The sequence below is a fragment of the Musa acuminata genome, chromosome BXJ2-4 (genome assembly GCF_036884655.1).
Source record: "Musa acuminata AAA Group cultivar baxijiao chromosome BXJ2-4, Cavendish_Baxijiao_AAA, whole genome shotgun sequence".
NCBI classification, from domain to species: domain Eukaryota; kingdom Viridiplantae; phylum Streptophyta; class Magnoliopsida; order Zingiberales; family Musaceae; genus Musa; species Musa acuminata.
In genome coordinates, this window is record NC_088341.1 from 38,121,045 (window position 1) to 38,142,692 (window position 21,648).

Sequence of the window (21,648 nt, forward strand, 5' to 3'; positions counted from 1 at the left end):
ATAATATTATATTTATCATATCCAGACTAGTCTTAATCTTATCTATTTTCGATGTGAAATTAATCTAATGTTACACCTCTTCTATGAGATTTTTTCTATTTAACTTCTTAGTTTTGCATCCCATATGATCTTCAGAAACCTAATAAGCTTCATTAAATGTGATGCAAAATGAGCTACTTACAAACATAAATAGATAACTAAATTCCTATATATCATAAATGGACTTGCAAAATATATTACGACACAATTGTACCTCGAGTTGCAGCCCAGAACTTGACTTTAGATCTCTCTTTCCTTCTAGACATCCATCATTCTTCTAAGAAATTGATGTTGCGATCGCCATTTCTTGTCTTTGATTCGCAGCAGCATTGAAGCCGAGTCGCCATACTTTCGTGATCTCTCGATCGTGCAGCCCAGAGTACGTGTCACAGGCTGACTCGATCTACATACGGTGTTTCCTGACGGCCCACCCCCATAAGAAGCCCCCGTTGTCTACGTCTTCGCACCGTATACCTGTCCACCATACCATACCGCGCACGTACTGTAGCAGAGTCAGTACACTCGGGACCAAGCAAGGATCACTGCGCCCTCGGTTGATCAGGGCCGTCCATCTAGATGGACCCCTTAAAGTGGACGCTTTGATCTCGTGGAGACGACTGGGTGGCGATGGACAGCGTCATAAATGCTTACTGTACTTATACATGCCACTGGTAAAACTGGTGTCGAGAAGTATACCTCACAAGCTGGAGGAGATCCGGTGTTAGAAAACGCAGGCGGACGACTTACCCGCAGTGAAACTTGCCCGCACTGCTTTCCCGTATCGATGCGAGAGAGCGACGTGTCGAGGCCTCTGTTAAAGAAAAGCTGTCGGCTATCTCGCCCCCACCGCTTCTCTTCTCGTCCCCACCCCGCCTCATACGGTGGCGAGTACGCCCGCGCCGTATGTTTATACGTGTGCATGACGGCAGCCGTAGGTACACCGGTTCGGGGCCCGCGGTCCCGCCCTCGTCGCCGCCCCTTTCGGAACCGCCAGTCTCGATCTCCCACCTCTCCACTCCCGGCCACAGTATATGAACACGGAGAAGAAGAGCAGAGAACGGAACAGGGGAACAAGAAATAAAGAAAGTCCCGTAATCTCCTACGTACGCATCTTTCTGCACCCTCCTCGTTCTTCGTGCTCCTGTTCCCCGTTCCGTTGCCTTTCCCTGAAGTGCCGCGTGCCTGTGCTACACCTAATCCGCGGTGAGGTTACCGAGACAATTATATGCCAGCCATGTCTACTCAGAAGCAGCTTGTTGAATTTTCTAGTTTGGCAAAGAAACATCATCATTCCACATGAATCTTCAAATATGGGAAGCTCGTAGCTACTACGAGTCAATGCATCTCTTTGGAGATAAAGGCTTTAAGACAGTTTTCAAGTTGTATTTTGTGTTAATGTGAGCAGAATTTTGATCCAATAGCATAAAATTATCCTCACCTTTGATGAGATTCTTTTTTTGCTACGACTGAAGGTGACCGGACTCCCAACCCCCTTCTAATTTTTAAGTACGGTTATCATACGTTCGTTTCAGAGCGCGGCCGTTGAAACCGCCTCAAGAGAAAAAAACAAGAGAGAGATGATAAAGAAGGGACGAGAGAGGAAGAGCTCTTTGACCGCCATAGGTGAGCTCTAGATGACGCCGGTTGCCTCCTCTTAGCGCCTTCCCTTTCGTATTGTCCTCCCGGTTCGAGGCCTTCCGCGGTGGTTTCCCCCCATCCGACGTGTCCCCCAATCGCTCCCGAGAGCAGGGGTTTCGATCTGGCGGAACGGGTGAAGGAATCGAGAGGGATCGGTTCGATTTGTGGATTTCCGGTGGCATTCGGCGGGGGACTCGGCGAATTGGGCTGCGATCGGTTTGGTTTGGAGGGAGTCGATGGGACCAGCGCGGTGCTCCGGCGTCGGATCTGGGAATTCCGGGGCCTATACGACGGAAATTGCGGAATCCTTACGCTTCGAGGAGGAGATCCACAGCATTGTCCACCCCAGCTTGGACTCCTCCCCCGCGGCTGGCGGCTCCTTCACTGCGCTCCTCGGCCTCCCAGCCAACCAAGCCGTGGAGCTCCTCCACGAGACGGGCCCCAGTGAGGCCCCCGGCTCTGCCGCGGCCCCCTCCCCTACCGGTGAGCTGTGGCGGCTCCGCCTCGGCGAGCACGCCGCCGGCCCCCTCCACCTTCCGCTTGGCTGCTCTCCCACCTTCCCCTCCAACGCTGCCCTCGTGGAGCGCGCCGCGAGGTTCTCCGTCTTCGCCGCCGAGGATTCACCGGCGTTGAGCTCCGGCGGCGGCCCTTCGCCACGGCTCAAGGCGGAGCCCCTCGACTCCGATTCCCCCCCTCTCCTCCCTATCCCTACCGAGAAGACTCAGCGGCCGGCAAAAAGGAAGGAGTGCGAGAAGAGCAAGGTAAACCGGGAACCTCCCCTCTCCCAGTAAGGTAACCTCCTCTTGTAGCTGTGGGGATGATATAATTTCCTCCCTTGGGACGCAGGCGAAGGGACCCGCAAAGAAGAGCAAGAGCGCGGAGGAGACCACTGCCGCAGCAGCGAAGGAGACGGCGGCGGAGAACACCGATGGTGAGAAGCTCCCCTATGTTCACGTCCGTGCTCGCCGAGGCCAAGCCACCGATAGCCACAGCTTAGCTGAGAGAGTACTACTGCTTCATTTGTGGCCTAATGATCCATTAATTAATTCCTTTAGCTCATTTATTTATTTATTTATTTCTTTAATTTATTGTAGGCGCGGAGGGAAAAAATAAATGCAAGGATGAAGCTTCTCCAAGAATTAGTTCCCGGGTGCAGCAAGGTTGGTATTTTTCTCATTACTCCTTTTCTTAATTGACATTTAATTAGTAACAAGTATATATATATATATATATATATATATATATATATATATATATATATATATATATATATATTGTGCTAAACTTGCAATAAATATTGTGCGTTGATGGCTTACTATTTATGCTTAGTGGTCTTATGGAGAGGGGGATTCCCTGGAGCCAGGTAATTTGGATCTGGTTCGGTTGGCTTCCTTTTGTAAGCGACCTTGTGTGTCCTTCGGCTGGGGCCCTTTCTAACTAGGTGCCCTCCCTGTTCGGGTCTGGGTATATCCACTTGTGATCCGACCTGTTAGAGTCAATCAATGTGTCGAACTCGTTCGCTTACCTTATCCCACAGGTCGGATCTGGATTTTGATCCGATAGTCTTCTGAAGGCCCGTTAGTCTCTCGATGGGGTTAGATCGTGGGTAAAGAAGGCATGGGGCCGCGAACGAAGTGGGTCGGGCGTGTGCAATCCAGCGCAAAGTGCGGCTCAATGCTCTAGGTGCCTGTGAAGGAAAAGTGACGGAGACGGGGACACGATGTGATTTGGGCGCTTGAGTAGACTTTGGGTATGTTGCGGTTGACACACGTATATTAAACGATGCACATCATCACGCAGAAAGAGGGATCCACTCGATTACTTAAATGCTAGTACCTAGTGAGGAAACCAATTATTATTATTCTGCTAAGCAACTTTTGTGCAGACCCACGACAGGGATTGTTGTTAATTGTGTGATTGAACGACTTTTCTTTCCCAAATCAGAATCAAAAACCAAATTTTGGCTGAAACAAACGACTAAGCTGTTGGTCTTTTAGAACTCTCTCTCTCTCTCTCTCTTTTTCATTCGGAGACAGAAAAAAAGGACTTGAGAGTGAACTATCTAATCTGTCTGTCCGTGACGCAGATAACAGGTACGGCTTTGGTGCTGGATGAAATCATCAATCACGTACAGTCGCTTCAAAGGCAAGTTGAGGTACACTACTCGCTCCACCACAAGTGTTGTCGCTCGCACAGCTGTATCACTGGAATTCACCAAAAAGCCCCTCAGTTGTTATTATTAGCTTAAGATAAGATAAACGAGAGAAATAATGATGAGATCACCGATTTCTCCACTGTGGTTCGCAGTTCCTGTCGATGAGATTAGCGGCCGTGAACCCGAGGATCGACTTTGGCGGCCTCGACAGCTTTTTATCGGCGGAGGTAACTTCTCGTTCTCCGTTCTGCGCATCTTTTCTGAATCCCATGTGGAACGGCTAGAAATATTCTCTTGCGATTTTCCGTTCTCGAAGACTGGAAACGAGTTAGTGTGACGTGAAACGTGGTCGTTGATGGCAGTGTGGACCGCTGGCGACGGCTAATGGGAGGGGAGGAGTGGCCTTGGATCCTGCGCTGTGGTCGTCGCACCCGGTAACGGCGAACGGAGCACGTTGGCTGCCGCAGCCGCAAATCCGGCACGTCGATGTCTGGCCAACTCAGCAGTCTTCGACGGCGTGGACGAGGGATGGACCCGCCCATCCGCACGCCCTCCTCAACCCCGGGGCTTCGCTCGTCGGCTACGATCCCGCCAGCTCCGGTAATTCCTGCACAAATTTCCCGTTATTTCATCTTCTTATACTTAATTGGCACGTATTGAGAATGCACGTCTTGAATCATCCCGTGGGCTCCGAACTGAGTGTAGGAAGAACTTTTGGGAGGACAGAGATGAGATCCGTTGTCTTTTGGTTTCTGACTGCTGCTGTCCCAGTCGGGTGGCATTGTCGGGCCCAAAGCCATAAATGATTGCCTCAGGCAACGTGGGCTGCCTGTTGTTTAATCGGCCTGCCCCGGACCACACCTTTCTCAAATCTGGTCCCAATGGTCCCCTTGGCATGTAGATTTCCTCCCTCACCATGTACAACTGTCTGTCTTCTATTTCTGACGGTCTTGGGCCTTCAAGGAAAAAGTTGGTGTCATAACTCTCGTCTGTGCAGTGGCTGTCTTTCCCCTGTTCCAACCTCATAATTCACAATCAGTCCTGTACAAGCCTATTGACTATTTACTTCAGATCAAGTGGATAGCAGCATAGCCATTCTGTAGGTTCCATTTCGTGTCAAATTTTGCTTCTTGTGTTCTTCGCTATACTTCACCATCAAAGACTGTCTTTTCCCCTAGGTCTTGGATGTTCACACTTGGTTTTACTAAGCCCAGCTGGTACCAACCAAGCTCGGTGCCGAACAACTCATGTACCATTGTGTGTCGAAGCTAAGTCATTAATTGACGATCTTGATATTACTGTGACAGGCATCTGGGCCACCACTCTGGACGATTTTAAACTAAGCTAGTTGCTGTATTTTGACTTTGGGTTGGAATCTTATCCTGGATGTCGGGAACTTTTACTGTTTATTTTTGACTTTCTAACTCGACAATTGACACTAATCTTAAGATCTCGTCACAGATCTCGAGCGGCTCGACTTATCATGAGTTCAAGCATTTTTACTCAGCAAAATCCTTTTGATGTTCCTCGTTCATATGAAATGGATGGGAAGGCCTGGTTACAGAAGAATGCATTTATTATTATTTTTGTTTTAGTTGGATCATTTTGCAAATCATGTTCGCCTCATCTGGAAGTCAGTGGTGCATTACCTCATATATGAAAAGAGAAAATTTCCTTTTACACTTGTACATAAACAGATAAAAATACCTCATATGAGAGAGAGAGAGAGAGAGAGAGAGAGAGCGCTATGCTTGTTCAGTCTATTTAAGTAATAAGAAACCTGCATCAATGAGCATGTTTATTGTTATTTTAGACATTTATGCATATCTAGACATGCATCATAGATGAAACACTGAACTGCATCCTTCTTGGTTTTGCAGTGTTGCTGAACTCGAACCAGTTGAAGACGGAACTCTGAACAGCAAGTGATGGTGCTTTCATACTGGCATATAACACCAGTTTGTACAGAGCAGAATTAATATATTGTTACGATTAGTGGAGTGGAAGTTGAAAGAGCTTCGTTCACAATTTCATGTGACCAGCTCTCTGATAATTTATTGAAGAGTATATACTCTACTTTCTCGTACATTATGCTTATATAAATTTCAGCCTTATGATTGAAGCAGCTTTTTTATCTCTTCCATTCAAGTTGCATTTGATCAATTAGATGAGGCAGTCATAATCTTTGCAACGAAGCATAATTATAACATGTTGGACTAGCCAATGCTTCTATGCACCAAACATGGAGTGTTATGCATTAAAACAATGGATCTTATCACGGTGTATTAACAATCACCAAACCAAGCTCTGAACAATCAAGACGCATCTTACTGACTAATGATTTCAACGTTTGCTTTACTCCACATCTCTATATCTTATCAAGCTTTTTAGCCTTAACAACAGGGTTTTCTTTGGCGATTGCGTCCTGGTTCGCCCTCAGGTAATCGAACGAGCAAGCGTGCTTGTCCGAGTAGCGGTGCGCTGCGCAGAAAAGATTCCCGCATCGACAAGTGAAACCAGTCAAACCAACCCGTTTCTTGCAAGAGCTGCACCTGTTTGGCTCCTCCTTTGCCTTTGCTTCTCCAGAGCTCGAGCCTTGAGCAACAGTCAGTTAACTTATTTCCATGAATACTAATGGAGGTATTCATAATAAGGAAGAATCATTAAGTAATATGAATTAATCATTTTATGTCAGATAAGTATTAATGACAAAGTATATATATATATATATATGTAAGATGACAGATCAACATGTCATAAGAATAGTACAAATGTTGTTCAACTAATGCTGCTATACTTGAAGGAAAATTCTCGACTGTCAACATGCCATAAGAATCGTACAAATGTTTGTCCTCAAATAAAATGAATCATCAAGCCTCATCAGCATGAAATCTAATTGACTACCGATTGATTGAATATAGAATTTTTTTTTTTAGGATCTTAAGCCATCTTAGCTAGTTAAGATTTTTCAAACATATTTCTTATCACTTATCGTTTGCAAAAGAAAAAAAAGATTTCTTTCATTAATACTAAGGCTTAAGTCTTATTAATACTTTCGAATGACTAAAGATTAAATCTTATCCTCACCACTTAAATTTTTTTATTAAATCCCCATCACTTACGATTTATCAAAAACAATATATTTTTTTTTATTAACACTAAGGTAATTATTTGTCTCTAGCCTTTGCCACATAAAATTTCACCTCTATGCAAAAAGTAACTACTTCAAATATTCAATCATATAATAAATTAATTTAAATATGTTAATTTTCATATAGAATATGTTATGCAAAATACACATAAAAGAATATATCAAACATGATATATATCTATCATGAACTTTGTTGGTTTTGTCCAAGTTATATAACATCCTTATGTGTCCATCTAAAAAGAGTCAAATCTTCATAAAATCTCTTAAAGGATCTAGAGAAGTCAGGTCAAATAAAACGTTTAACTAGGAATTTCATAAGTAAATATTTTAACAAATATTTGATAGACAATATAAATTACTTTGTAAGCTTATTATAAATAAATACAAAACTAACTAAGTTTATAACCGATATATCAAAAATATCAATAAGAAATGATAAGGATCAATACCTTTCATGTCTTCCCTTCCTATAGCTTTTTTTTTTTTCCCCCTCCTACAATCAATTATGTTTCTTGGTGATTGAAAGGAGAGTCAAAGGGGATTTTATAAAAGATCCTACTTCTGCCAACGAGACATAATCTTAATTCTTTTCATGATAGGATAATAAATAATCATATTCTATATTTAACCCATATTCATATTTTGTGTGACTTAAATCAAATTAAAAATCATATAAATTAAGTTTTATAATTTTAACCAAATCAATATTTAATTCAAACATAGCCTCATCGAATATTTACGTATAATATTGGACTATAATTGCTAAAAATTTATTTCTTAAAATATACCCTACCTAATATATATATATATATATATATATATATATATATATATATATATTATTTTTAAACTTAACATGTAAATGATACCTAAATTCTAAATGAAATAAAATTAGGATTTTCCCCAATTACTTAAATCATAAGTAGTAACATTTTCTACGTCAATTTGGGTTGGCTTGAGCATGGTTTGATATGTACCACCCCTTGGCATAGCCTAAGGTCCAATGATTGTCTTAATGAGTTATTTTTTGATATATTTTATAATAAATTTTAGGTCATTACTTGAAAAATTAATTTAATTTAGTTTAGCCAATTATTTAAAATAAAATTGATTTTATAGTAGAATGATACAAATGTAATATTAATATTAATGTTATTTTACCGATCATATCATGTTATTTGTTCTTTAAGCATATATCCATTATTGACATATGTGGGGATGTCAATTATACTATCTATAAGGATTTGCCCCTAATTAGTTGGGGATGAAGATATTTTATATTACTTGCACAAATATAGGATGATGACGGATAGGATACTTTCTATCGTGTACTCGTACTGACTATTAATATGTGGGCTGAGATGTTAGACCTAAACGCTAGATGGGCTAGACTTTCGTTATTAAAATTAGGTTAGACGAACCAATTGATTGTGATTCAATTATAAACCATATAGTTTAATTAAAAATATCATCTCGTGTCCCACACGCTATGCATACTCAATCCCCAATCACAAGCACCACCATCATGGTTGTTTAACTTTGTCTCCAAACAACTACAAATGACAAATAATGAATGACAATAATGATTGCTTAGTATTATTTTGTTTCTCCTCCTTTTCCCATCACACACTCTCTTGTCCCTCTTTCCTTTTCCCATATTCCCCTTTCATCATAGTTGTTCTTGATCTTCCTCTATCTTCCTTTTGCCTCTCCACAATTTTGATTCTATTTGTATTTAAATATATTTACTTTTTAATATAATTTTTTATATTATTAATTAAGTATTATATAATTTTATTTTTTAAAAAATTAAATGAATTAAGTAAGAGAATACAAAGAACTCATGGGTTTCTGCCCTTAGTGGAGATTCCTCGTCTGTGCTCTCACCCCGTCTAAATGGGGAGTAGGGTGGGGATGGAAGATAAAGGATGATATGAGGATGAGGATAGGGAAGCATTTCTTGCCCCATTAACATAATTAGATACATTTCTATATTACTATATATATAATCATAAACTAGCTGATTATATATATAATCATTCTAGGACCCTATAATAAACTATCAAGCTCTTTACTAATTAAACTAGCTGATCTAATATATAATCATAAAATCTCGATTATGCTCCATATAAAAGGAGCAAAGGGTTGTCATGCATCGACTCCCCTATACCATTCACTAAGCATGATTTACTATAATAAATGATGCATGATTCATTATGATAATTGGATATGCATTAATTATCTAAATGATAAAATAAAATAATATTTGATAATATTTTTTTTCAAAGAAAGATGTATAACGATAGAACGATTCCATTTAGGGATTAACTACATTTTAGAATAAAATAAATAAAAAATATTTATATAACCAAGTAAATATGTGATTACGATTAAAACAAAGATTAGTTAGAAAAAATCCAAAGATATAAATCATTATCCTAAGATGTATTTTTGGTATTCATACAAGTATACTTGGGAAAGTCATCCTAAGATACAATTGGTAGACCGAAAAGAATTCCGAAGATGGTTTAGTATTAACATATTGAAAAAGAAAAAAAATTATGAATAAAAAAGGTAGAGAAGATAAAAACTCTTAAAGTGTATAATAAGATTGGGTTATTTTTTCACCCCCTCTAATTGAATGAAAATGAAGAATTGGTAGCTTCTTCCATCCATCCAAAAAGTGCTACCACATCCCTACGCAATGCAACAACAAGAGTCGTTATTTACACGAGTCAGTGTAAGAGATAACAAACAAAATCATTGACACATGAGTTGGTTACAAAAAATTAATATTTTCCTCTAGCAATCCCTCACAAAATATATATATATTTTAAATAAATAAAATAATTATAATAAATAATTAATGTATATTTTAAATATTTAATCCTATTTAATGAAATAAGTATCAATATAAGAAAAAAAGTGAATCAGATCTTATCATCTTAATTATGTTTTTTTTACGTAAATAATTGAACGAATAAACTATCTTTGTTAGTCAAATGATTAAAAGTGTTAACTATCTTAGTCGATAAAGATTTTGATAATTTATCGAGAGGTCCTCAAAATATGGTCCAAAGGTATCGTAAGAAACAACCATCCGAGCATAATTCTAAAAAATCTAACACTAATATATATATATATATATATATATATATATATATATATATATATATATATATATATATATATATATATATATATATATATATATATATATATATATATATATAACTTTTTCTATCCAATTAAAAAAGCATCAATTTCATCATCAATTTCATTTGATTTAAATCATTGGTCAAAATCTTTAAATTAAAATTAATAATAATACACATAGAACCATTCACTTATGACGCAGAACCAATCAGAGCATTACATAAATCAAAGACGATACAAAACATCTTGCGATTATAAGATGCATATCTTATATAAATTCTGGTCTTCTAATTTCAAACAGTTTTTTTTTAATCTCTTCCATTTAGGTTGCATTTTATCAATACATAAGACAATCATAACCTTGCAACGAGGCATAATAAAAAATAATATATAGAGTGTCATGCATTACAGCGATGCATCTTATCAGAGGTTTCATATACGGTGACTAATAGTAACAACATCTACCAACAATAGACCAATGGCCGCAGCATTTGCTTACTCCAATTCTCTATATCTTATCAAGCTTTTTAGGCTTAACAACAGGGTTCGCTTTGGCGATTGCATTCTGTGCCGCACTCCGGTAATCAAATGAGCAGTCATGCTTATCCGAATAACGATGCACAGAGCAGAAGAGGTTCCCACACCGACAAGTGAAACCAGTCAAACCAACCCGTTTCTTGCAAGTGCTGCACCTGTTTGGCCCCTCCTTTGCCTTCTCTTCTACAGGCTCGCTTGAGCTCGAAGCACAAACCGATGGTGCCAAAACATTGTTGTTCGTCGAGAACTCATTGTAGCACTTGGAGCACATATTTCCGGTTGCCACACTTCCAAAGAAACCACAGTTGTTGATACAGAGAATTGGCTCTTCCCCGGCTTCGCTTCTAGTCTCATCATCATCTCCTATATCAAATTAACCACAGATGAGAATAAATAAAAAATTATAGTCATTCCAAAGTCTTTTGTTTTTAAGATAAGAGGTAAAGACAGGACTCAAAGTTCAGAACGATGAACTATCAAAATCTTTATTACCAACGAGGCTAATTAGCACCTTCGGTCATTTCAGAGTCACAAGCCAGTACCCTAAACCTTTATCATCAATCTAACTATCATAGCTAGATTAACATTATGAATCTTTTTGTTTTCCATGAATCTTCAATGATTTTGACTAGTTTCCTATTAAATAGATACGTAAATAAAAAGTAGGTAAAAAATAATAATACAATCTAATTTTACAACTAGAATAGAATTATTTATTTATAGTGAAGGAAATTGAATCTATACATTTACGGTATAGGTGTTTTGGATTAAGCAAGAACTAGCTGAATATGCTGTTTGCATTAGCCCAAAACCAGCTCAACGATCACTCCAATTAGTTTCAAAGTACTTCTGTGCATGCGTTCAAGGAGATATTTATAATAATGAAGAATTATCATATTGGAATGAGTTGATCCAAAATTATAGTTAATAAGCCGAACTATCAGTCTTTAGCCTTTGACCAACAAGACTAGATCATAAAATTTCATCTCTACATTCAATAGATTGTATGATAAATTAATTTAAACAAGTTGATTTTCAATATAGACTATGGTATGCATAAAATGTGTGAAGGAATATATCGAAAAAGATATTTACGAGAATGTATCAATAAGAAATAATAAGGATTACTACCTTTCGTCTCCTCTTTCTTAGCGGTCGACATTTTTCTTTGCTTCCTTTGATCAATCTTGCTTTTTCATGACTCGAAGATATTCGATTGGGATTTTATAGAAGAGATATCCTACTTCTCTAGACATAATCTCATTTTTTTTCATAATAGAAATAACTAATAATCATATTATATATTTATTCGTATCTATACTTTTGTCTAATTTAGACCAAATTGAAAAATATACATACTAAGATTTATAATTATAACTAAATCAATTTTGATTCCTAACATATTCTTAACCAATAATGAGTAAAACATTTAAGTGTAATTGCCAAAAAATTATTTCTTAAAATAAACCATACTTAGTTTTTATAGGAGAGATATTGATGGAGAGATTGTAGTCACAAATTTTCTAGGAATCTTGTATTACTAGATTTAACGATCCTCATACATGAAGGTAAATACATAAATAATAATTGAATATAATTTCTTTTCATGTGAATTGAAGACTACAATCCTAAATATATAGGTTTCCTATAAATTTATAACTAAAAAAATGATAGAATTGATTTACTAAAGACCTTGTTCAAGATATATATAATCGTCCATAGAGCTTATTCTGATATTGATCCAGATATAGAAGAATAACTCATTATGCTCTTAGCATGAGTATGATTTTGCTTTTTAGTAATCTCGTTCTGTTATGATACATCTAGTAAAACATAATGAGAACATATATCCAACCAGAATTATGATCAAATTTATCATAACTACCATAAAATTTATCACTCTTGTCATATCTGATAATTTTAATTTTTTTATTTAATTATCTTTTGATTTCATTTATGTACACCTAAAGATGTTAGTAGCTTAAGACATCAGATAATCATATCTTAACAGGTTATAAATAAAAGTGATAAAATATTTCTCTCTGCTAAAATATGAAATATGGAGTAACCCATACATGCAAACATATAAATATGAAATATGGAGTACCCCATAGATGCAAACATATATAATCTTAATGATTTCATAAAACTACATTTCATTCTAATATTTTATTACAAGATCATTATAACCTCAAAATTCATATTAATTCCATATAAACAATCATAGATAATTTAAAAAAAATTATTGCATAATGATGAGTTTACCACCACCAAAAGAGAAATAATATTTTTGACAATCCTAGATAAAGAACATAAATTTGTAGTAACATAACATGCATCCTCAAGATCTATCATACAAATCAAGGTTCGTTGTACCGTACCGTATCGGCGTTTCGATCCGGGCTCGGTACGGTACGGTACCGGTGTACCGGGCGGTACATCAAGGCGTACCGAGCGGTATGCCCTGGTGTACCGAATATTTTTTTTATTTTTTTATGCTGTAGCAGTGCTACAGTATAATACTGTAGCACTGTAGCGGTACCGGGCGATTCGCGTACCGATAACCTGTCGGACCGGTACGTACCACCCGGTACGGGCGGTATGCTTCGGTACGGCAGACCTTGATACAAATAATCTCTAAGTATATGCATTAAGTATCCACTATTATCGCTTCCACTTTAAGATGAATTCTTATAATAATGAATATTTCACTCTTTTGAATCTCATATTAAAATAAATATTTATTATTGGGTACATAAGTTGAAGCGTCAAAATCAATCCACCAAATTTTAAAAAATATCTTTTATAACGTTTGATTCGAAACATGCAAAGGTCAAACTTAAACCTTTTCTTTTCAAACCAAAATCTTATAGTCCTTTTTTACATAACCTTGTTGAATCTCGAATTTTGAAGATGACGTCAATTGTCATTTGTTATCTAATCCATATGTTGAGATAAGTGTGCAGGATTAACTACGATGAAAGTAAGACATGCAGCAGGAGTTGCGCCGGAGTCAAAACTATGATTACGTTGGGAGTTCGAGAGCTCGACAGAAGTCCGGACGGTCGTCGGAGGTTCTGCGGGAACAAATCCGAGAAGTCTAGGAGCTTGCCAAAAGAAGCTCGTCGGAACTCACCAAATGGATCGTCGCAAGTCCAGGAGTTTGCCGGAAGTCGGCAGGAGCATCACCGTGGGTTCATCGGATGATCGATGGAAGCTCGCCGAAAGCTCGCCGAAAGAAGCGATTGACGCACCGGAGCAAGTTGCAGTAAATGTCTTAAGAAATTCGTAGTTAGCACGATAATTAAGTTAGAAATGGGAGGTGATCCCATTAACTTAATCTTGGGGAAATTGAGCCCTTGACAGACCCAAATTGGGCCGAATGGATCAGCCCATTCGGACTCAAATTACTTGGCCAGAGGTGGCACCGCCTGGGTCGGCGTTGGCACCGCTCAGGGCTCAGTCTCCGAGCTCTGGCTGGGCGGTGCAACCGCCCTAGTCAGGCGGTGGCACCGCCTGAGCTCGGTCTCCAAGCTCTGGCTGGGCGGTGCAACCGCCCTAATCAGGCGGTGGCACCGCCTGAGCTCGGTCTCCGAGCTCTGGCAGGAGGTGCAACCGCCCCTAACAGGAGGTGGCACCGCCCAGAGGCTCAATCTTTGAGCTTTGCCAGGCGGTGCAACCGCCCCAGTCAGGCGGTGCAACCGCCAGACCCCGGAATTCCAAGAATTGATAGTTTTGAGCTCGGAATTCAAACTGGGTTGGGGCCTATAAATACCCCACCCTTTCAGCAATGACAGAGTAACCAAAAACCACCGAAATCCTGATCTTACTCTGTGATTTTTAGAGCTCAAAAGTGTTGTATGAGTTAAAAGTTCTTCTCCCTCTTTTCTTCCAAGTTCTGATCTTTCAAGAGAGGAGAGAAAATTCTGTAAGGGTTGTCTCCTAAGCCCGTCAAAAGGAGTGAAACTGTAAAAGGGTGGTTGGCCTTCGCCTATTGAAGGAAGGCCTCTAGTGGACGTCGGTGACCTCGTCGGTAGAGGAAGCCAGAAGTGGATGTAGGTCAAGATTGACCGAACAACTCTAAAATTGCGGTGCTCTCTGGTTTGCATTTACTTTGAGCATATTATCTTTACTGCAAACCTCCTCAATAGCTTACTGCCTTCTGCGCATTTACGATCGTGTTTCAAAGTTCAGTATTTTCTGAATCGATGTTTAGACGTAAATCAGTTTTATCGTACGAATATCATATTTCAGTTTGCGCTTACATTCTGATTTCCATCATAACTGCAAACTGGCTTTATTGATTCGCTTTAACTGCATCTCGCTTGATCACAAGTTAAAGTGATTTACGAATCAGGTTTTCTATCGAAATCATTTTTATCGTACGAACGCAGTTTTAATCGTCGAAAGTTTTCCGCTGCACTAATTCACCCCCCCCCCCTCTTAGTGCTCCTGATCCTAACAAACCTTTCTTACCACAAATGCTTTATTATAAAAACTTTCCCATTGTGAGTTTACATAGCATTTATAAACTGAGATGATTTACGTTTTAACTTTCTTTTATCATTACCTACTCCTTGAGTAGTATTCAAAATATTACGAATCTTTTCTACTTTAGTCTTAATTCTTCTTAACGTATATATTAGTCAGCTAATTTAAATTCCACTTATCCTTTATTTGTGTTGTGGCAAATTTTAAATGAGCCAAACTAAAAAGAAAAAAAATTAAAAATAAATTATATGAGAAAAGACTCAACTATATTTATGTTCAATGTTCTTGACTTTACAATTTTGTTAGTCATATTGATAATATAATCTTGAATTCCTTAAATAGTATTATATTAAATTTTAATAAGTTCTTTCATTAATATATCAGCCAATGACTTATCAATATATTTAAATTGATCTTTAAATATTTAATGTGCTAATTGTAGACTATAATAAAATCTAAATATTATTAGTAATTATCATAAAATTAAGTCTTTTATATCTTTTTTTATCATTTATTTTAATTATTTATTCCATAGTATTTTTTGGTAGTCATGTTTGTGATCCTTTCAACTAGTTTGATCAAAGTTTAATACACTCAACGTAAATTGCATATGCTCAAGTTATTTCTAATAATTTAATAAAAAAATATAGGGATATTTATAAAAATGTAATGTAGGAAGTATCACTATAATAAAATAATATAATATTAATATTTTAATTTTTTTTAAATAAATATTAAACTATTAATATTATCTATATTTCACCTTTGGTGAAATATTAATATATCTAGTGTTCATATAAAATTATTTATGGAGAACTGATATCATCCTTATGGAATAATATTACTATTTTTGGATATATAACCCTAAACTATAAAAATATCCAAAATAATATCATCCTATCCCATTATATAATTATTCAAAATAAATTATTTTTAAAATTATTTAAATATCATAATTATATGTATCATATGAATATTATTTTTTTCATTTTATTTAAGAGTGATGCTTTAATGTTATTTTATAAGTTATTGATTTAGGCCACTTTGATGGTTATAAGATCAATACAATAATATAAAATATAATTAAAAATATTTTATAAATAATAAAATAATTATTATATATTATATCTCATATGTCTATCAATTTAGACCACTTTGGTAGCTATCAATCAAATAAAATTTAAGGGTATAAATTATAAATAATATTTATTATTATTTTTAAATATGATGTATGTTGAAATAGTTCAATAATAAAAAAAATAATCATAATAATTATAGAATATTAATCAACAAAAAGAAAAACTCATATAATAACTATAATCATGATAAAACATAAATCATATCTTTATATGAAAATAAATATTATTTTATAATTTCAAATATATGTATATGAGTAACCAAACAAATATCCAAGAATAATAAATAAATTTTTAATTATTATATGTAAAATTTTATCAATATGTCATATGAGAAAAATAAAAAAATTAATAATTTTTTTTAATTCTATATGAAACCCTTAGACTAGTCAATCCTATTTAATTAGGCAGACCTAGAATTAGGCTAAATATTAACCTAATTAACTCAGTCAAAAATTAAAGTTAATCAAAATTTGACTTTCTTGAAATCGATAAAAACTTGATTGATCAAATCTAAATTCAATCAAGCAGGTAAAATACAGTCATAATCAAATTCAATCAAAATATTTGATTAAAATAAATCAGATTAGTCATTTTTATAATTGAGGATATAAGTAAAAAAATTAATTTCTAAAAGATAAAATTATTATTTTTCTTAAGATACATATTAGAATTATCTAATTTTTTAGGTGTGAAAACATTTAATAAAAAAGAAACCCTAAAACCTCAATAACCCTTGTAGCCATCGTTGTGTCCCATCACACCCAAGCGCATGGGTTTTGCGGTCATTTGCTACTTGCGCGCTGCTAGCGATCACTCTCACATGGCTGATCGTGTAGTTGTGGTGACATATCTGTCGCCATCCAAAATTTTCTAGGAAACTTGTACCAAAAATAGAGAGATATTGATGGAGAGATTGTAGTCACAAAAATTTGATCAGTCAAAATTTCACAATCTTGGATAGGATACCAGTTGAATGTCCTCCAAACAGTCATATTATCAGGGACAACTAAAGGAGATGAAAAATCTCCAGTTTTTCAGCATTACCAATAAGCATCAAGTGATTTCAGAAATACTGAGTGCATTAAAACCTTTGCCTGCTTGAGTCCAGTTAACTAATGATAAAGGACTCCAGAAATTATCATTCTGAAATCTAGTTTTCCTTTCTCCGAGATAGTAATGATCTTATGTGTACTTATTGCCATGATAAAACATGCCATTAACCTTCGTAACCCCTCATTACCTAAGAATTTCCAAATTCAGCATCTATCACCACAGACACTATTCGTAGCAGTATTGTCATAATTTCCACCCAAGTTAGTGCAAGAATTAGAATAAAAAAATAACATGGGAAAGATATATTTGAGACATACGTTACTGCTTCCAGTATGCATCTTTAACTTGTAGCAACAGCAACACATTGTGGTTGCATTATCCTATTGAAATTTTAGTTGTTCTAAATGATTATTAGATACATCAAGTTTTAATTCTCATCATAATAAAAGCTTGTGTAACACCAGAGATTTTGACAAACATCATAATAGTATGCAACAGATTGTATCACAAAGGCAGAAATTAAAAGAGAACAAAATAGTGTTCCTTTAGAGGACAGAGCACATTAGTCTATACCGCATACTAGCTTAGAAAACAACTAGGGTTGTTATCATTTTTCTCAAGCACAAACTCCACCTTTGTTCAGATCCAACCACATTCACAACATTGCAATGTATCAAGTTAACTCCATGTTTTTGTGTAACATTCGATCGCACATAGGCATCAAGACGTGTACCAATGTAAAAGGGAAAAAGTTCTAATTGGAATATCTTACAGTTGGTAACGATAGGTGCTGCTTAGAATCGTTTTGAAAGAGCGACCAGTGGGTAGCATGCATGGGTAGTTCTCAAAGATTGTTTATTGCACTGAGAGAAGACTGCAAAAAAGAAGTCAGTTGACCAGGCAGAATTAACTGAATGGTTCTTAACAACAATCGGTCACTTTATACTCCTGCCAACTATGTTCAAGAAATTGGCCGTATGTTAGATCAAGTAAACATAAAACAGGAAGATGAAAAATTCCAGATCAGTTAGAAAAATCAGGTAAAACATCACATCTAATTGCATAAATTAAACTCTGAGAACATTAAAAAAACAGAATTCCTGATGTTGTGCAGCAAAGAGAATGCAGAATGAATGTGATGTTTACATCTACGGTCCAGTAGAACAGAATAAAAGAAAGTAGGAGAAACCTTACTTTTTTTTTTTTTGACTGACAACCTTACTGGCAGACTTGTCCACCAAAGCTCCCATAAGAAATTGCACCCTCATATTAGTTTGAAGATGGCAAGTGACAATTATTTTGAAGCTACACCAATCAATTCAATGGCATTAAAGCACATCTAAAAATTCATTAAGAATCCATCATTCTATTTTCAAAGAAAATTTCATACATCTTCATGGCAGCATTTTCAACTGCATTTTTTACTCCTATTTTCTCAAAGCAGCAAACAAGAGCCTCATATGTAAGATTATTAGGAAAATTATCATTTTCTTTCATCATGAACAGAAAACGGCAGGCTTCACTAATGTTCCCTTCTTTACAGAATCCACATTAGGTCAGGCTCCTATCCAGCATCCAACATCTTGTGAAATAAAACACTTGCATCTTGCATGCGTTTCCTTTTGCAGAAACAATTAAGGAGAGCACAACGTCTTGTGAAATAAAACACTTGCATCTTGCATGTGCTGCCTTTTGCAGAAACAATTAAGGAGAGCACAACAAGTGACAACATCAGGTGTTATTCCATTATTGCTCATGCTACACCATATGAGAAATGCTTCTTCCAAATTTTCAACTTGAGAATAACTCTCAATTGCATTGGTAAATGTGATTCTTTCAGGAGAAAACCCCCTTCTAACAAGTTCATTGAAGACTTCTCTTGATTCCTTGACGTAGCCTCTTCTGATAAGTCCATGCATGAGAATGCTATATGTCACGACATCTGCGGATACACCATCCTTTTCCGACATCCTTCAACTCATATGCCCTATGCATGTGGCCCTTCTTCCTGTAACCATTGATCAATGTATTATAGGTGACAACATCAGGTTGTACACCCTCCATTTTCATCAAAAAAGAATGTACCGTGCACCACAAAGATCATTTCTGTCACAACAGCTTTCTATCAACACTGTATATGTAAAAACAGTTGGCTTAGCCCCTCTTTTCAGCATTAGTGCAAATGTCTTCAAAGCCTGATCTATCTCACATGCTCTACAGTAACCAACGATAATAGCTGTGTGATTGAATGAGTCAGGATCTAACCCCACCTCAAACATCTCTTTGAACAGCTCATAAACTTCTACCATATTGCCATTTTTACATAACTTTAATATCAAGCTATTATACACAAAAACATCAGGAATGCTACTTAGAGAGTTCAAAAGATGTACGGCATCACCAACCTACCAACTTTGCAATAACCATCAACAACTGAAGAGCCCAAAACATCATCATGAGAGATGCCCAACTGCAACATTTTATATAGTGGAGCAGTTGCCTCTTTGAGGAGTCCCCATTTGCACAAGGCATTTATCATTGTTGTATGCACAACAACATCGGCTTGACCACCATAGTTCTGAATCTCGAAGAGCAATGTATAAGCACAGTCGAAGTCACCATGAGCACCAAACTCCCGGATAAATAAACTTATAATCGGCATTTCCACAAATACCTTCCATGCCAATTTGAACTGCTTGGATTCCAGCAGCAACTCGATGAGAGAACTCTACACACGGATGGTCGGGTACATGCCAAGGTTCCTCATATCATCCACCAAACTAATAGCCATCTTGATCATTCCTTTATCTACATAACGCTTAACGAGCATGCTATATACAGTTTCCAAAACTCTCCTACTATTGCTAGTTTCACGCAACGCATCAGACAAGAGCTGATGCCATTCTCCAGCGCTGTACTCATCAACATCCCTAAGAACACTCCGAAGGAGATTCACTGCGATGTCGTTCATATTCCCCGAAACCGCTATGTGCACCATCGTGGAAACCGCGCGGACGCCATGCTTCAAACCGCTGTACCTCTGCGACAGCCTAAAGAAGTAGAAAGCCAGCGCCGCGTCGGAGCTGCCCTCGAACAGATCGTTCAGCAGGGCAACCACATTGCACTCGCACAGCTCGACTTCGAGCGAGTTCGGGGAGCCCAGAATCCAGCCCCGGCGCGAGAGGCTGGCCCGCATCCACTTCATCATGTCGGCCTCGCAGAACCATTGTCTTGAGAAGGAGTACCTTCGCCGGGAGGCGACGAAGGTACAAAGAAAAGCAACATCCCTCATCACCATCATGCTACTTGGGCTTGCCGGCGGCGCCGGCGAGACCGTGCTTGTGGATCTCATGGACTACGTTCTCGATCGCGTCGGATTCTTGCCTTTCATTCAAAGCATCCCCTTGCTGGTGGTTGTTTCCTCCTGTTCAAAGGCCTCTGTTGTTGATGCCGTGGACGGGGAGTCCACATTGGTTCGATTCGGTTCGGTACCGAAAATACAAGCTCCTCGGAGGGGTACACCGGGTGGGTCACGTGAGAAGATGGATCCGACTGGCACGATCCGGGGCATTGTTTGTTCATCGTAAACGGGTTATGGATTAGTCCCGAAGTGGCACTTAAGCCTCGCTAAGGTTTTTATACAAGTAGTCAGCATTGGAGGGATGTTCTCGACTTAACCCTTTCGATGGTTAAGTTAGTAGAGAAGTAAAAAATAGTCAAACTATCTCCTTTGAGTATTGAAGACTAGCTTTTATACTCGAGTCATCAGATTGGGGTACCCCTTGCATCATCCCATGATTCATTAATGTCGATGACCGGTAGGTGCACCTCTCTATAGGTGGTATCAGGGAAGGACAACATCAAGAGTATTGTTTGTCAAGGTGAATGACCCCCTACGTTAAGAGTATGAAAATTCATAATTTTATTATTTTATAATGAAAGATTGATCTAATTGCTCATGATTTTTTTTTTCATATTGAAATATTTTTTTATTTAAATATTATCTCATCGTTTGCTTAGTACTTTATCACTAATCAGATTCATTAAATTATATCTTATTTGATTCACGTAAAGAGAAAAAAAATTCTAATGTTTGTCGCTTAATTAACACTTCTAAATTAAATAAGGGGCGGAGATAAAGATAATAAATGGGGATAGAGGCAGGAATGGAGGGTTTTCTTTATTAGCACATAGCACTCCCCACTCCGTTCCTATACACATCTCATCTCTCATCTCTTATCCCCCATCCTCACCTCGTTCCTCGAAAATAATCTATATTGATAGACGTA

The 21,648-nt window shown here is 37.3% G+C and overlaps 1 protein-coding gene, 1 long non-coding RNA gene and 1 pseudogene across 2 annotated transcripts; 1 reads left to right on the forward strand and 2 right to left on the reverse strand.

Moving 5' to 3' along the window:
- The first annotated feature begins 1,398 nt into the window (after positions 1–1,398).
- Positions 1,399–5,973, forward strand: LOC103983271 (transcription factor bHLH48-like). Its single transcript, XM_009400497.3, has 7 exons — positions 1,399–2,438; positions 2,524–2,682; positions 2,772–2,837; positions 3,764–3,832; positions 3,985–4,059; positions 4,195–4,432; positions 5,713–5,973. The coding sequence occupies exons 1-7, from the start codon at positions 1,914–1,916 to the stop codon at positions 5,748–5,750; spliced, it is 1,170 nt and encodes a 389-aa protein (XP_009398772.2). The 5' UTR covers positions 1,399–1,913; the 3' UTR covers positions 5,751–5,973.
- Positions 3,518–4,174, reverse strand: LOC135610724 (uncharacterized). The gene is made up of 2 exons (XR_010486294.1): positions 3,961–4,174; positions 3,518–3,881 (listed from the first exon to the last, which is right to left on the reverse strand). It is a non-coding gene; the product is annotated as an uncharacterized LOC135610724 (long non-coding RNA).
- A 12,704-nt stretch (positions 5,974–18,677) lies between the features above and the next one.
- LOC135609182 (pentatricopeptide repeat-containing protein At2g19280-like) lies at positions 18,678–20,884 on the reverse strand (annotated as a pseudogene).
- Between the last annotated feature and the right edge of the window lie 764 nt (positions 20,885–21,648).